Below are 16,040 nucleotides of genomic sequence, written 5' to 3'. Positions count from 1 at the left end.
AAACCTCATCAGCCAATCCGCAGGCGGCTGTGCGGGCAGGCTGGGGGCGGGGCTTCATTTCCGTTCCGCTCTGCCCCCTGCGCGGGGCATTGTGGATAGATCGCGCGCAGGGCATTGTGGGAAGTAGAGGGTCCCAGTCGTTCCTGTGGTGGCGTCGGTTGCGCGGGGAAGATGCCGGAGCGAGACAGTGAGTGTTGGGCCCGAGAGGCGGGGGAGGGGCACTGTCCGGCTCCGCCCTGCCCTTTTGGGGCGGCCCCCGCCGGTCTGTGGAGTGCAGGGTCCCCTCCCTGCCCCAGCGCGGCCCCGGAGCTCTCGCCCCGGCAGGGAAGTCGCTCAGAGGCTGCTCAAAACTAGCTACTCGCGGTGCTGCCGGGCCGGCGGTGGAGCCGCCTGTGAGCGCCCAGCTACGGGGAGCGTGTGTGTGTGGGGGGGGGTTGGGGGTCGTCGTCCGGATGCTACAGGGTGTTTGCGTTGGGTAGGCGCTGAAACAGCTCTTCCCCACTTCCCGTAGTGCTCGCAGGGCCCCGCGAAAAAAATTTGTATCCTGAGCACAACCATTAGGTCGGTCTAACCCCTAGTGTAGCCACAGCTAGGACGATGGAAGGAGTCATCCTTCGACATAGCTACCACCTCTGGAGAGAAGGAATAACTGTGTCAATGGAGATACCCCCTTCCATCTATGTAGGAAGCGTCTAGCTTACAGCGGCACAACCGTATAGTGCTGCTGTACCGGCTTTAGTATAGACACTCTCACAGTTAAGGAGATGATAGACAATGGCAAATGCTTCTCCTGTGTTTATTTCCTGTTGGGGCTAGCTGAAGGATCACAGAATCTTCACTCCAAAATAGGGCTGGCTTTCCTTTGGTGTTTTTTTAGGTGCTGGGTAAAAGTCAATATCCTGGGTATTTTCCCCATAATCCAAGAATTTTACTCTTTCACTGGGCCTTTGGGGCTTTGTTGTTTCACATTGTTGTTTCTCTCCATTGTGAGAGATTATGCTATTTATCAATGAGGGATGCTCCTTTTGTAGTTCCGACTTCTCTAATGTAACCATCTGTGAGACAGCTAATGACAAATAACATTCCCATATAAAAGTGCCTTCCCACCTCAAAGTGACTGAGAGTGATTCCAGAGCATTAGTATTCTGACTCCTCTTAAACTTATGCCAGATTATAAGGATCAAAGGGTCTTAACAGAGCATTGTTCAGTAACTGACTAGGCTGTTTTCAGGGGGATAGCCTTTAGTCTGTATCAGTAAAAACAACCAGGAGTCCTTAGGCACCCTAGAGACTAACATATTTATTTGGGCATAAACTTTCATGGGCTATAACCCACTTCATCAGATGACTAGGCTAAAAATGTCAGTTGTGTATTGATGTGCTCTGTGAAGGGAGAAACTGTCACACAGGTATGCGGCATAATCTTATTTTATTGGGAGGAGTGTATGTGAAATCTAATTTTCTGTTCACTGCCCACTCAAATCTGATTTTGAGTCGTCTGTCATCTAAGATGCAGGGACTGGTATAGGTTTGGGCTTGGCAGTACAGTGTACAGATTGATAGGCTCTAACTAGCTCTCTTTTTCCTTCTCCAAGGTGAACCGTTCTCCAACCCTCTGGCCCCAGATGGCCATGAGGTGGATGATTCCCACTCCTTCAATCAGTGAGTATAAAAGCTTTTGCTCTGTGTTTCCTTCAAATGGAAAGGTAGTGGGCACAATATGGTGTACTGTGGGGAGGAAGGATTTAGATACTGTTTCTGTGCTTCAGTCAATCTCTTGGCACCAGAAAGAGACCATTATGCTCATCTAGTGTGACATGCTGCATAATGAAGATAATAGATTTCTCCAGTGTGCCCAAGCCCAATCACTTGTAGCTGAACTAGGGCATGTCTTTTAGAAAGACATCTAATCTTGATTTAAAACTCCAAGTGATGGAGAATGTACCATGTCCCTGGGTAAGTTATCCTCACTGTTTAAAAATGTGCATCTTATTTCCAGTTTGAACGTTATGAAACTCAGGTGAATATGGGCAATCCAGTGCATGCAAGCACATGCAGGGAAAAATAAAGATGAAACTGCTCTCAGCAGGAGTGTGTGATGGTCTCGTTATCATTGTTACAATGAAACATGATTCTTCCGCCTCCTAGGTCCAAGCTGACCAATGAAGACTTCCGAAAGCTTCTTATGACCCCGCGGGCTGCGCCAACATCCGCGCCCCCCTCCAAATCTCGCCATCATGAGTAAGTAGATTTCATTAATCTTTCACAGCTCTTTGACCGAATGTGAACTCATCTGTCTCAATCAGCTATTGTACATCTTACTCTCTCTTCCCAGCATTCCAGTACTGACTGACTAACTTGCTCTGTATGTTGTATATGCATTGGGAGAAACTAATAAAATTAGGAACACCATGAATGAGAGCATGGATGCAATAGACTTATTAAAATATGCATGGGAACTCCAAGGTTTGTCTTTGGTTCTCATGTTGAGCCCTTTCACTTTCTCCCTCCCTGTTGGTACAACTGAGTTAGGTGTCCTATCGGGCAGAAATATAACTACCTGCTCCAAATATACCTAGCTTTGGACATCTAAGTTTTAGACCTCTCAAGCCCAGGTCCCTGTGTGACTGTCCTCTAGTCCTTCCTGCTCCTGTTTTGTGGGTGTCTGCCGTTTGTGATGACTGTGGTTTTTCTGTTCTCTCCAGGATGCCCCGGGAGTACAACGAAGATGAAGATCCAGCTGCTCGCAGGAGGAAGAAGAAGAGGTAAATGTGGAATGTGCTGTAGCAGAAGCCACCTTCACCTGTCAGCCAGCTGCTGCCCTTTGTTTAGAATGCAGAAAGGGACCCTAAGTGGCCTGGAAAATCAGTGGGCTCTGGACTAATGGCAAAGGAACCAAATGATGTTAGAAGCACTCTGATAGGGAGGTTGTCACTTTTCACAACCAACAAAGGGATTGCACCAGGGGAGCAGTAGGATGGTGCCACAGATTGCTTAGCTTGCCCCTAGGAGGATGTTAGGGGAGAGCACCTGACATGGCTGCCCTCTGTGGGGGTGAGTTAGGACAATATGGGGGTATTCGCCCCATTCAGCATTTTCTTTCAAGTATTGAACTCATTATGGTGCATTTACACTGTTTGTCTATGTGCAGAGTGGGTTCTTCACTTTTAAAGCTACTCTGTTCCTCAGCAATATCTTGCTATTATAATGTTATTTTGTTTACCATTTTCCATACAAACTGTATGTAGAGGTAAAAATACAAACAAATGCTGTAAAGGTAAAAATATGAAGAGTGGTAAGTGAGGAAGAAAAGTTGTTTTGTCTTCCACTGAGATGTGAGGACATAGGACTGTTGGAGCTGAGAATTACAGGAAGACTGTCCTGGACAAGTGTTGCTGCTGAGGAGAAAACTATTGCACCCTACAATGAAGAGATTCTGGAAAGGGACAGATGAGGCCAGTGCCCAATGAGCAGAAGGAGTGAGAAGGGCAGTAGAGAAAGACAAGGTCTAGGAGAGTCTGCAGCAAGTCCATTAAGGGTTTTTAAATCAAGCATCTTCAAATGCATTGGGAGCCACTGGAGGTGTCTGAGGATGGGGTTACATGGCTGAAGGAAGGCAGCAGTATTTTCTACATGCTGGAGTCTGGAGAGTTGGGACTTTAGGGGACCATGGAGAAGGGAGCTGTGCCAGATGAGGCAGAGCAGCTAAAAGCATGGCTGAGAATTGAAGGGGAGGTGGTGTGGAGGCAGTGGCCCACACAGGGCAGTGCTGTGGGAATGGGAACAGACTGGTGGTGTCGCCTGGTCAGTATTTTATAAACACAATCCAGTAGCTCAAACGCTCCTCCCTTTCTCTGCCTCCAGCTATTATGCGAAGCTGCGGCAGCAGGAGATTGAACGAGAGAGGGAGCTGGCTGAGAAATACAGGGATCGAGCCAAGGAGAGAAGAGACGGAGTCAACAAAGACTACGAGGAAACCGAGCTTATTAGCACGACTGCCAACTACAGGGCAGTGGGACCCACTGCAGAAGCGTAAGTTAGCCTGTGTCCAGGCATTGTCAGGGAGCTCCAGCCCAGAGCAGAGCTTGTGTAACATGCTCCCTTCTCATTGCACAGGGATAAGTCAGCGGCTGAGAAGAGGCGACAGCTGATCCAGGAATCCAAGTTCTTGGGTGGTGACATGGAGCACACTCACTTGGTGAAGGGTCTGGATTTTGCACTGCTGCAGAAGGTGAGTGCAGATAATACATCAATAGGTTTTCCTTCTGAGTAGCAGTGTACTTTTCTGCGAGCTAAACCATTGACTTCCACCCAGAGCCGTCCCTTCGGTACAGCAAATTGGGGCAAATGCCCCATGCTTTGGGGGCCCCCACTGGAGGGGAGGCAGGCAAATGGGGTGAGGGGCGGGGTGGGGGGGTGAGGCAAGGAGGAGCCCTCCTCTCAGAACCTCCTTCTGCCCCCAGCACCTCTTGCCTGCCAGTGGGCTCCGCCAATCAGCGCCTCCCCCTCCCTCCCAGCGCCTACCGCCTGCTGCAGATCAGATGTTTCGCAGCATCAGGAGGCGCTGGGGGAGAGGAGTGAGGGGACAGCGTGCTTGGGGGAGGAGGCAGAACTGGGTGGGGACGAGATGGGGCAGGAAGGGGTGAGAATGGGAAGAGGCGGGGTGGGGGTGGAGCCTTGGGGGAAGGGGTGGAGTGGGGGCGGAGCCGGGGGTGAGCGCCCCCCGGGAGACAGTCGCTGAGTTTCTAATGTCCCGGACCCCACACCCCCCTAGGGACGGCCCTGCCTCCACCTTTCAGTGCAGTAAACAAATATTACCCCTAGTTTACATGGGGAAACCAAGTCACAAATTACTCAAGTCTACATAATGATGCAGTGGCTGAACCGGGACTAGAACCCAGGAGTTCTCTCTCACGATCCCTTGCTCCAGTCTAGCTAGTAGAGCACACAGGGAAATAGCTCGGTCAAGTTCTACTCTGCACCTGTTCAGCCAGTTTCTTGGTTGGAGTCGTCCTGCGTGAGGCTGGGGCAGAGCATTGGCTGGTCCACTGAAGGTGTTGGAGCCCAGGGAAAAGGGCTGGATGCCTCTCTTCTGATTACAATGAGCCAGAGGCTAGCATTTTGACAGCATTTTCCCTTTCCGTCTGTCTTGTCGTTCTGATCAGGTGCGTGCTGAGATTGCCAGCAAAGAGAAGGAAGAGGAGGAACTGATGGAGAAACCCCAGAAGGAAACCAAGTGAGTGTGAGAAGGCTGAACCCTCCTTTGAGCACAGTGCAGCCAGCTCTGCAGGGGCTGGAGCAGGAATGGAAATGGCCGTTCTTCTAATACTTTGTTTTCTTTTCAGAAAAGATGAAGATCCTGAAAATAAAATAGAATTCAAGACTCGTTTGGGTATGAATGTGTCCATGTGGCCACTTGGGAGTATTACGCTGGTTGTGCAGAGAATAGGAAGGGGCTTGGTGCATGGCTGATGATCATGCCCTGGGTTTGGTGGAGAGGAAGCCTAGCAAATTGGTTGTGGAGGACTCAGTGGATTGGTGAGGAGCTGGCAGATCAGTTGGGGCTCTCAGGAGAGAGGGTGTGAATGAGATTCTGCAGCCTCTGAGCGCAGGGGTAGTTTAGCTCTTGCAGTCAATAGACGTTTGGGTATTTTGGTTTCCTCTTCTCCTGAGCCACTTTGTTTTACACTTCCCTCTCTTCCCCAGGTCGGAACATCTACCGCATACTGTTCAAGGCAAAGGCATATGAGCGGAACGAGCTGTACCTGCCGGGGCGGATGGCCTACGTAGTAGATCTGGATGATGAGTACGCAGACACAGATATCCCAACCACCCTGATCCGGAGCAAAGCTGACTGCCCCACCATGGAGGTAACTGCCTATGCCGTCCTGGTCTTCTTACTGCACTGACAGCACTGGCTCTAGCTCTGCAGGGGCATAGCTGGTCAGAGTCCTGCCTCACGGAGGGACTGCAATTCTCAGGGGTTCTCTTTCTGGAGAATCATTCCTTCTCTCGGCGCTTTCTCTTCCAGGCACAGACCACACTAACCACAAACGACATTGTCATCAGCAAGCTGACTCAGATCCTCTCCTACCTGAGGCAGGGGACCCGCAACAAGAAGCTCAAGAAGAAGGACAAAGGTAGCCCTGAGGGGAGGAAACATCAAGGAGATAGTGTCTGACAGAAGCAAGAAGGGGCCATAGGAACTGGCTGCACAGATAGAGCCAGTGTGGGGAATATGCAGGGCAGAGCACAGACCGGGTGGGTAATGGAGGGGGCTGAGTTGGTCAGTGGAGCCCCTTCTCTGGTGGGATACAATGACGTAACTAGAAAAGTTACTGATTGGGCTTTGGTCAGCTACAAACTGGGGCTTGATCTCAGTGAAATTACAAAGGAGTGGAGCTGTGCATATCCTAGCAGGGCTGGATTTCCATTGCCTTGTAGGATGGAATCGGGGTGGGGCTCCTGTGGCCCATGAGGGGATGGATTTGGGAGGACAGGGTTCTTAGGAATGAAGTGATGGATCCTGGCAGATCCTGGGTAGTCTAAAAGTGCAGGCTCTAAACGGGGGTTGCACTGTGCCTTTCTTGGTTTCATCTCATTTCGGGCTGAAGAGAAACTGGTTATTTCCCATCCTCAGCTATGCAAGGGGGAAGAGAAAGCTGTCTGGAGGCATCTCTGCCTGCTGAGGACTGTATAGATAGCCGGGGTCCTGCTGGAGGCTAGTATGGGAGGCTCTAGGAGCATCTTGGAGCCCTGCTCAGAAGCTCTATGGTGATTGCACGAGCCCCTCTTGTGTGTACTTCAGTTGGTTGGGCAGGGCACGGGCCACAGAGAAAGCAGGACAGAAGTGTGCTGACTTCACTGATTGCTGCCTTCTGCCTGCAGGAAAGCTGGATGAGAAGAAACCCCCTGAGGCTGATATGAAGTAAGTAACCTCCTCTGGGATGAGGGACTGTCCTCTGGGCTTTCTCTTGACTGCTCACACTAAGGGATTTGGGAATCAGGAAGTTGCCTGGTGCTTCTGGGGGTAACTGTTGGGTCCGTTTGGGGAATTAGGGGGAGCCTAGGGGCTCTGTTTGGCCCATTACTTCTTTACACCGGGCTTTACAATGGAGATTCTCCCCCCCCATTCCCTTTAGGGAGAGAGATGAAGAGGCCCAGACAAGGGAGAGGAGATGTTTTTGGTTGAAATTTGAAATGGCTGGAGCATCTGCACCTCCCTGGGGCACAAAGGGAGGCCAGTACAGATAGCAGGAGCTGCAGAGCAGAAGGCTCTTGTTTTCAGTGGAGAAAAATGTGTGCTAGATGAGCATAGGGATGCAGCTGGCTGGGACTTCTCCGATGCTGTAGTCTTCTCTGGATTCGTGCTGCTTGTTACTGGTTAGCCTCCAGCTCTGAGGGGCTGATCTGTTGGCCTTTGCCGAGACACCAGTGGTAACTGTAACGTCCATTTCACCTGCAGTATCTTTGAAGATATTGGTGACTATGTGCCATCCGCGGCGAAGGTGCCACGGGAGAAGGAGCGAGAGAGGTACCGGGAACGGGAGCGAGACCGGGAGAGGGAGAGAGACCGGGAGAGGGAGCGAGAGAGAGAAAGAGAGCGGGAACGGGAGCGAGAGAGAGAGCGGGAACGGGAAGAGGAGAAGAAGAGACACAGCTACTTTGAGAAACCCAAAGCTGATGACGAGGTGAGTTAAAGAGGGTCACCTCAAATGGGCTGGGGTTATCACGGAGCAGAGGGGATTTTATACTGCGCGTCTCTGTTCCAAAGTGGGGATATGGCATAGGAGAGTCATAACAACACCTGCATCTTTTGCTGGCTCCTCATGCTGCAATGAGAATACTCCCTCCCAGGAGAAGAGAGAGCCCTGGGTATCCTGCTCTCCATCTCCCCATGCCAAGCGGGAACAGATCCAGCGTCTTGCCCAGAATCTGTTCTGTGATGGAGACTTCCTGAGGGAGGGGTGGGGGATGTTAGTTCCAGGTCAGTAGTAAGGCTCTTTCAGAGTTACAGTAGTGTGTGGGCTGGATTCTGGCCTGTGATGCACTGTGGGAAATCCATACTGACTGCTCTCTGGTCAGCCCCGGTGGATCTGAGTTCAGATTCAGACCCTGCAGCTTTGAATTGCCCCAGCGCCTAGGAGGAGGTTGCCTGCTCTTTGGGGCAGGAATGTGGCTGGGTCATCTACTGCCCTACAAGCTCACAGTGGGATCGGAGTGCTAATTGGAGAGGGATGTTACTGCTGCTGCACCTGTAGCTTTTTGCCTTTTGGTGTGTGACCATCCTCCGGGATGTCTCCAGAGTGATCTCTGATGTGGGCAGAGTCTTGCTGATCAGCTGATTGATGGGAAGGCTGGACACCTCTATTCTCCTGCAATTGCCTTGGAAAACAGGACCGAAAGGAGCTTTTTACTCTGTCACACACTGAAGGCTCAATCCTGCATTCCGTGTGCCGCTTGGGGGCAGGATTGAGCCCTCAGACCCAGGGTTCAGGAGCGCTGTCATTTTCAGTTGTTTTCTGGCCCACCATAGTAACATTCTCTTCTTGCCTTCCCTTTTCAGCCCCTGGATATTGACAAAGGTGAGTTGCTGTGTTTGTGTGGCATGAGGCAGTTGGGACTGAATTCCAGCCTGCAGCAGAGACCTCCTAACCCTACTGGCTGCATGGCGAGCAGAGCTCCTGGCACTGCCAGTCCAGGCCGATAGGGTTCTGCTTTAGCTCCTGAAACCTCTAATGTTGCTATAAAATAGTGGGGGCCTATCTGGCTCCAGGGGATTGGAAATGAGATAAAGAGCCATTCATCCTAGGGCACTGGTGTGCATCCATTTGGGGCTGGCAGTGCCTGAAATTCATTCCCACTGGGGCATGGCTGGCCAGGTGGGTCTCAGTTTAGCCCCTGGTTGAACATCCCGCTGGCACTAGTCTTCAGGTCTCAGCAGGAAGGCCAGGGACTCAATGGGCCCTGCCTGGACTGAACTTTACCCTACAGGCTGTTAATCTGGGTCGGGTTTCTTTCCTCCTTTGTGGGTCTCCTCATCCCCATTAGTCCCCAGGCCCTGTCCCTGGTGGATGATACCTGGGTCATGCACTTTATTCCATTAGCTACCAGAAGGGGGCAGTGCCTCTCCCAGATGCTGTTAAGAAGCGGCTTTGATCATGATGACTATATGGGGGGTTATGTCTTGCTGTCATGTGAGAGGTCTCGGGCCAGCCCTGTGTATGTTGCAGACGGGGAGCTGTACCCCAGCTTGGTGTCCTGGTTAGGGTAGAGTCTAACAGCTTTTCTCTTGTGCCCAGGGCCAGGCTCAGCCAAGGAGCTGATTAAATCCATCAATGAGAAGTTCGCTGGAGCAGCTGGCTGGGAGGGACCAGAATCATATCCTTTATGCTCACACATCAACCAGCCTTCCTCTGGGCTTCTCTTGCTTGCAGCCTGCTGGTGTGTCTGGGCATCTGTGCTGCAGGAGGGCTCCTCTCCCCCCAGCATGTCCCTCCTTCCGCACGGGGTGTCTCTCTCACACACACACTTTGCTGTTGGGAGAGGAGAACTGGGTGGGAAAAGCCATCTGAACACTGTGTCCCTTGTGGTATGTTGGGTCCAAACCACGAGCCGTCGCCTGGTGCATCCCACCAGAGAAGGGGCTCCGCTGACCATCTCAGCCCCCTCCATTTCCCACCCAGTCTGTGCCTTGCCCTGCATATTCCCCACACTGGCTCCATCTGTGCCGCCAGTTCCTATGCCCCCTCTCTGCGACTGTCAGACACTGTCTCCTTGCTGTATTTTCTTTAACACATGACACATTAAAGAAGCCTGAGGATAAGAAGCAGTTGGGCGATTTCTTCGGGATGTCAAACAGCTACGCTGAGTGCTACCCTGCCACGTAAGGGCTCTCCGCTTACTGGGGGAACGGGGTCACTGTGCAGCTACTTCCCAGGCAGCTGGGGGTTTTGGTCAGAGCTGAGGAGCCCAGACAGGCACTTGCCTGGCCCTGCTCGGAGAGCACCCTGCAGGCTGGTTGGGAGCGGTCAGCTTGCTGGAGGGAGCAGATGCTGTCATCTGGCCCAGGGAGCTGCCCAGCTAAAGTTAGTCAGATGTACATAGAGTCCTGCATTGCCAGAACAGAGAGGACTTGAGTACCTTTGGTTGAACTGTGTGTGCTACACGGTCTCAGGCAGTGCCTCAGCTGACTCTCCCCCTCCCCTTTCAGCATGGACGACATGGCTGTGGACAGTGATGAAGAGGTGGACTACAGCAAAATGGATCAGGTATTCCCAGCCAGCTCATGAGTCTGATGTAAAACAGAGGCTCAAAGGAGCCACAGGACAGAATCTGTGCAGGTCGGTCTGGACATGGATTCCTGGCTCCACAATATAACTGTTTCTCAGATAGATGAAAGTGCTTGTTCTCTGCGCTGCAGCTGGATCTTTCTGCCCTGTTTGCTATGGGGGAGAGGAGGGTGAAAATTACCTGCCATCTGGTGCTCAATGGATGACTGGGGGAGGGATTCTAGTTGGATTGTGGCTGCTTGGCTCCCTGGCCCTTCTCTCCTCTTAGCTTTGCTCATTGGTCAAGACTGGAGCCAGGCCTTTGCATCCTGTCTGCCTTCAGGACTTCCTGTTTCAAAGGAGGTGGGTGAGCAGGGGCTAGCCAGCAAGGAAAGATAAATTAGAGACTCCATCTAAAGACTTGCCTTTCTGCTGCCTCTGAGAGCTGTGTGGAGGAAAACCCCCCATGGATGCAGTGACTGGCATCTCGTACCAGCTCTCTAGTTCTGGGCACGCTCATGGAAGCGTCTCCCATGTGGAGCTATGACCTTCTCAGAGATGGTATCCAGGAGCTCCCAGAACTATGCGTCCCCGCCAAGTGGGGGAGATCAGACTGCTCTCTGCTCAAGCCTGGCTTGGTTTGGAATAAGATCCCCAAGCCTGTTTGTCTCCCCGGACCTGCAATCTGCATGGGGAGTATCAGCCAGCTTCCTTGATGAACACCTAAGCCCCTTTCTCCTGCTGCAGGGTAACAAGAAGGGGCCTCTGGGCCGCTGGGACTTTGACACGCAGGAGGAGTACAGCGAGTACATGAACAACAAAGAGGCTCTGCCCAAGTAAGTCTGGTGCTCCCCCAGAAGTTGGGTAGAGGGGAAGGGACCCCACCAGGGTGGAGAGAACAGAGTGGGTGATGGGACCTAGGCAGCAGCTGTGCCCCTTGGGGAGGATGGTCTCTTGTCAGTAACCCTCAGGAGATTGCTACCTGGCCCAGTGGAGATAAAACCCTAATCTGGCCCAATAATACAGGCAGCCTGGTTGGTCTGCAGCCACCTGCCCAGTTGTCCTCCACACCTGAGCTCCCCTCTGTTCACCTCTTCACCCCAGAGCGGCTTTCCAGTACGGAATCAAGATGTCAGAGGGCCGTAAAACACGCCGTTTCAAGGAGACCAATGACAAAGCCGAGCTGGACCGGCAGTGGAAGAAGATCAGTGCGGTGAGTGTCTGGGGGCAGGACACAGCTGTTTCCCTGCTGGGGGTGCTGTTGAACAGTCAGCACCCAGAGGAAGGATCCCTTGGGTTCTGGGATTGGTTGAGCTGTCTCCAGTGTTGTCCAGGAATGGGAACCTGACTTCATTCCTCTGGCCTCACCCACTCCCTCTTCCCACCAGTACAAATTGGTTTGGTTGAACAGAATTGTCCCTGAGTGGATATTGCAGCTCGGAAGCCCCAGCTCCTGCTCCACCCTTACCAGGCCAAAGAACCTGCAAACCAGCTCCTTCCCCTATGGAGCCTTCACCTTTCATTGTGGGAAGGGAGAGCACCCTGCCACAGGCTCTCTGGGCAGCTCATGTTGCTCTCACATTGCAACATGGTTTTTGTGCTTTCTCTGCAGATCATTGAGAAAAGGAAGAAGTTGGAGGCTGACGGGTGAGTGGAATCTCCTCTTCATTAATGTGACTTCGCTGCTGGAGAGTGCTGCAGCGCCCGCACTGGGACCTTGCCAGCCTTTGTCCCCAGCACAGGGGACAGCAGGACTGGATGGAGGAGGGGCTGAGGCTCTGCGATCCCCAGTCTTCATCTCTGAGAGACTACCAACCAGGGAGCCAGCTATTTTATTCCGGTGTCCCACAGGCCTCTCCCCAGCGCTAGGCTCTGTGTACTGAAGAAACCCATTCCAATTGATAGCATTAAACTCTCCAATCCTTCCCAGGCCAATTCTCCCTTGCAGCTCACTCCCCCTCCACCAGAACTTTCCCAGACGGCTTAGCCCCCACAGCCCTCAGGAGAAAGATGCCATCATGGACACGTCCTCTGGGGCGTGGGTCAAGACCCCATCTTTCAATTGTTAATCTCCTGGGCTGGGCTGTCTTCTCCACCCCCAGAAGTATGTTCTTCTTAAATGCCCTGAGCACAAGCATGCTGAGCTGGCGTAGGAATCTGAGAGGCTCTGAGCTAGCAGGATCAAAAATGGAGGAGAGGTTATCTCCCCAGATCCTTCTATGGCATCATCGTATCTCTAGTGCCTGACCCAGCCTGGCGTGAAGGGCTCTCTCAGAGGCTGTACTGCTAAGTCCCTCCACTCTTCACATAGCCCCAGGGAGCCCCAAAGAGAAGCTGTGTTTGGGCTTAAGTCTGCACCAGGGTTAAACTGAGGGACAGCTTGGGCCCACGGTTCTAATGTGGGCGTATGACAGCCAGAGCATCCCTCAGTACACTGCTATTCCCTGCATTGCAAACTCCAGTCCTCCAGCTTGTATTTGCCTTTGAGAACCAAGCAAGACACACAGTGTCTCTTCAGTAGTGCTGCCTTGCTTTGGAAGGCAGGATGCCTGCCAAATTAAAAAACACAGTAAAAGAACTAAAAAAGAGCCACCGTGGCTTAACAGCCATGTAAAAGAAGCAGTGAGAGATAAAAAGGCATCTTTTAAAAAGTGGAAGTCAGATCCTAGTGAGGTAAATAGAAAGGAGCATAAACACTGCCAAATTAAGTATAAAAATGTAATAAGAAATGCCAAAAAAGAGTTTGAAGAACAGCTAGTTAAAAACTCCAAAGGTAATAACAAAATGTGTTTTAAGTACATCAGAAGCAGGAAGCCTGCTAAACAACCAGTGGGGCCCTGGACGATCAAGGTACAAAAGGAGCACTTAAAGACGATAAAGTCATTGCGGAAAAACTAAATGAATTCTTTGCTTCAGTCTTCATGGCTGAGGAGGTTAGGGAGATTCCCAAACCTGAGCCGTTCTTTGTAGGAGGAATTCTGAGGAATTCTCACAGATTAAAGTGTCACTAGGGGAGGTTTTGGAATTAATTGATAAACTTAACAGTAACAAGTCACCATGACCAGATGGCATTTACCCAAGAGTTCTGAAAGAACTCAAATGTGAAATTGCGGAACTATTAACTATGGTTTGTAACCTGTCCTTTAATTCAGCTTCTGTACCCAATGACTGGAAGATTAGCTAATGTAACGCCAATATTTAAAAAGAGCTGTAGAGGTGATCCTGGGAATTACAGACCAGTAAGTCTAACGTTAGTACCAGGCAAATTAGTCGAAACAAAAGAAGTTAACATGGTTTCTGTAAAGGGAAATCATGTCTTACTAATCTATTAGAGTTCTTTGAAGGGGTCAACAAACGTGGACAAGGGGGATCCAATGGACATAGTGTACTTAATTTCCAGAAATCCTTTGACAAGGTCCCTCACCAAAGGCTCTTACATAAATTAAGTTGTCATGGAATAAGAGGGAAGATCTTTTCATGGATTGAGAACTGGTTAAAACATAGGGAACAAAGGGTAGGAATAAATGGTAAATTTTCAGAATGGAGAGGGGTAACTAGTGGTGTTCCCCAAGGGTCAGTCCTAGGACTAATCCTATTCAACTTATTCATAAATGATCTGGAGAAAGGGGTAAAAAAGTGAGGTGGCAAAGTTTGCAGATGATTTTAAACTGCTCAAGATAGTTAAGACCAAAGCAGACTGTGAAGAACTTCAAAAAGATCTCACAAAACTAAGTGATTGGGTAATTAAATGGCAAATGAAATTTAATGTGGATAAATGTAAAGTAATGCACATTGGGGGGGAAAACCCCCAACTATACATATAATATGATGTGGGCTAATTTAGCTACAGCTAATCAGGAAAGAGATCTTGGAGTCATCGTGGATAGTTCTCTGAAGATGTCCACACAGTGTGCATCAAAAAAGCAAACAGGATGTTAGGAATCATTCAAAAAGGGATAGAGAATAAGACAGAGAATATCTTATTGCCCTTATATAAATTCATGGTACGCCCACATCTTGAATACTGCCTACAGATGTGGTCTCCTAATCCAGGGGTCCCCAACCTTTTGAGGACCAGGGACCGGCAGAGGGAGCGCTCGTCCCGCGGCTCAGCTGGACCGCCCGCAGGCGTGCCTGCGGGAGGTCCACTGGCTCCGGTTGAGCTGCCGCAGGCATGACTGCGGACGGTTCGCTGGTCGCGCGACCAGCGAACCGTCCGCAGTCATGCCTGCGGCAGCTCAACCAGAGCCCCGGGAGCAGCGGACCTCCCGCAGGCATGACTGCGGAGGGAGCGCTCGTCCCGCGGCTCGGGTAGACCTCCCGCAGGCACGCCTGCGGGAGGTCCACTGGGTCGGTTCGCGGCCCGGTTTGTAAGAGGCCGCGGCCCGGGGGTTGGGGACCCCTGTCCTAATCTCAAAAAAGATTTACTGGCACTAGAAAAGGGCAACTAAAATGATTTAAGGGTTTGGAACGGGTCCCATATGAGGAGAGATTAAAGAGGATAGGACTTTTCAGCTTGGAAAAGAGGAGACTAAAGGGGGGATATGACAGTGGTATATAAAATCATGAGTGATGTGGAGAAAGTGAATAAGGAACAGTTATTTACTTGTTCCAATAATATAAGAACTAGGGGCCACCAAATGAAATTAATGGGCAGCAGATATAAAACAAATAAAAGGAAGTTCTTCTTCACACAGCGCACAGTCAACTTGTGGAACTCCTTGCCTGAGGAGGTTGTGAAGGCTAGGACTGTAACAGGGTTTAAAAGAGAACTGGATAAATTCATGGAGGTTAAGTCCATAAATGGCTATTAGCCAGGATGGGTGAGGAATGGTGTCCCTAGCCTCTGTTTGTCAGAGGGTGGAGATGGATGGCAGGAGAGAGATCATTGATCATTACCTGTTAGGTTCACTCCCTCTGGGGCACCTGGCATTGGCCACTGTCAGTAGACAGGATACTGGGATGGATGGATCTTCGGTCTGACCCAGTATGGCCATTCTTATGGAAGTAGGTGCTTCAGCGTGGGCGTGGGGGGTGCCTTTATGGGAATACATGGATAGCGTTCATTCTCCATAAGGAAACAGGTTGAGGGGAAGCCTCAGATTAGAGCCCCAGGGCCGCACTGACATGCTGATTGATGTCCTGACAGCTGGCCTCATGTTTCTCTGGTTTCAGGGTGGAGGTGAAGAGACCGAAGTACTGACGTCCCAGCCAAGTTCCTGCGTCTCATCCTTGGAGCCCCTGGGGCTTTGATTTCTGGACACTTCGTTTCTATTACAATTCTGCAGTTCTGATTCCTGTCGCAGGCTCTGGCACAAAGCTGCTCTGCTCTCAGGAAGGAACAGGGCTTGTGGCATGTGGGGGGGTACATATGCACTTTGGGGGGAGCTGTCCTCTGTCTGGAGGAGCCTGGGGCCCTGGACTGCTGGAGGCTGTGCATCTAGACTGTGCCCCTTCTTCCAGAGTCTGTGCTGCTGCGTCATGTGATTTGTAATCCTTGTCGATGCAATAAAATTGCGCTAACTCTGTGTGTGTGTTTTCTCACTTTGGGCTTGGCCTGTTGGGTTGCAGCTGGAATGGACAGGATGTGCGGGGGCTGCCTGTGGAATGTTTGAAAGGCTTCTGCTTCCTTTTTCTCTCTCCTGTGGACAATCACTGTGCATCACCCCTTTCAAACAGAAGGAGGCAGAGTATGGCTGGAGGGGCTTATCCCCTGCTGGGGGCTGGCTCTTGAGGCAAATGCTGCTTTTGCTTTGGTGTCCAAAGAGT

At 51.1% G+C, this 16,040-nt stretch overlaps 1 protein-coding gene across 2 annotated transcripts; it reads left to right on the top strand.

Annotated features, from left to right (window-relative positions):
* The first annotated feature begins 43 nt into the window (after positions 1 to 43).
* Positions 44 to 15,799, top strand: IK (IK cytokine). Of its 2 annotated transcripts, XM_045026620.1 has the most exons (20): positions 45 to 187; positions 1,596 to 1,662; positions 2,149 to 2,241; positions 2,706 to 2,765; positions 3,865 to 4,032; positions 4,117 to 4,231; positions 5,166 to 5,236; positions 5,346 to 5,392; positions 5,707 to 5,870; positions 6,032 to 6,140; positions 6,889 to 6,928; positions 7,466 to 7,691; positions 8,567 to 8,585; positions 9,303 to 9,381; positions 9,806 to 9,886; positions 10,214 to 10,271; positions 11,019 to 11,107; positions 11,376 to 11,484; positions 11,884 to 11,918; positions 15,447 to 15,799. In XM_045026620.1, the coding sequence occupies exons 1-20, from the start codon at positions 172 to 174 to the stop codon at positions 15,472 to 15,474; spliced, it is 1,674 nt and encodes a 557-aa protein (XP_044882555.1). In that variant the 5' UTR covers positions 45 to 171; the 3' UTR covers positions 15,475 to 15,799. The 2 variants fall into 2 exon arrangements, with proteins under 2 accessions (XP_044882554.1, XP_044882555.1); XM_045026619.1 differs by lacking the exon at positions 11,884 to 11,918 and having other exon boundaries at positions 44 to 187.
* The last annotated feature ends 241 nt before the right edge of the window (positions 15,800 to 16,040 follow it).

The sequence above is a fragment of the Mauremys mutica genome, chromosome 8 (assembly GCF_020497125.1).
Source record: "Mauremys mutica isolate MM-2020 ecotype Southern chromosome 8, ASM2049712v1, whole genome shotgun sequence".
NCBI classification, from domain to species: domain Eukaryota; kingdom Metazoa; phylum Chordata; order Testudines; family Geoemydidae; genus Mauremys; species Mauremys mutica.
This window is presented reverse-complemented; position numbering and strand designations above follow the sequence as displayed.

Bases quoted from the DNA above. Each gene is read 5' to 3' on its own strand.
- IK (XM_045026619.1), top strand. The intron at 5,237-5,345 runs GTGAGTGTGAGA...TTTTCTTTTCAG, and splicing joins AAACCCCAGAAGGAAACCAA to AAAAGATGAAGATCCTGAAA. The intron at 11,108-11,375 runs GTAAGTCTGGTG...TCTTCACCCCAG, and splicing joins AACAAAGAGGCTCTGCCCAA to AGCGGCTTTCCAGTACGGAA.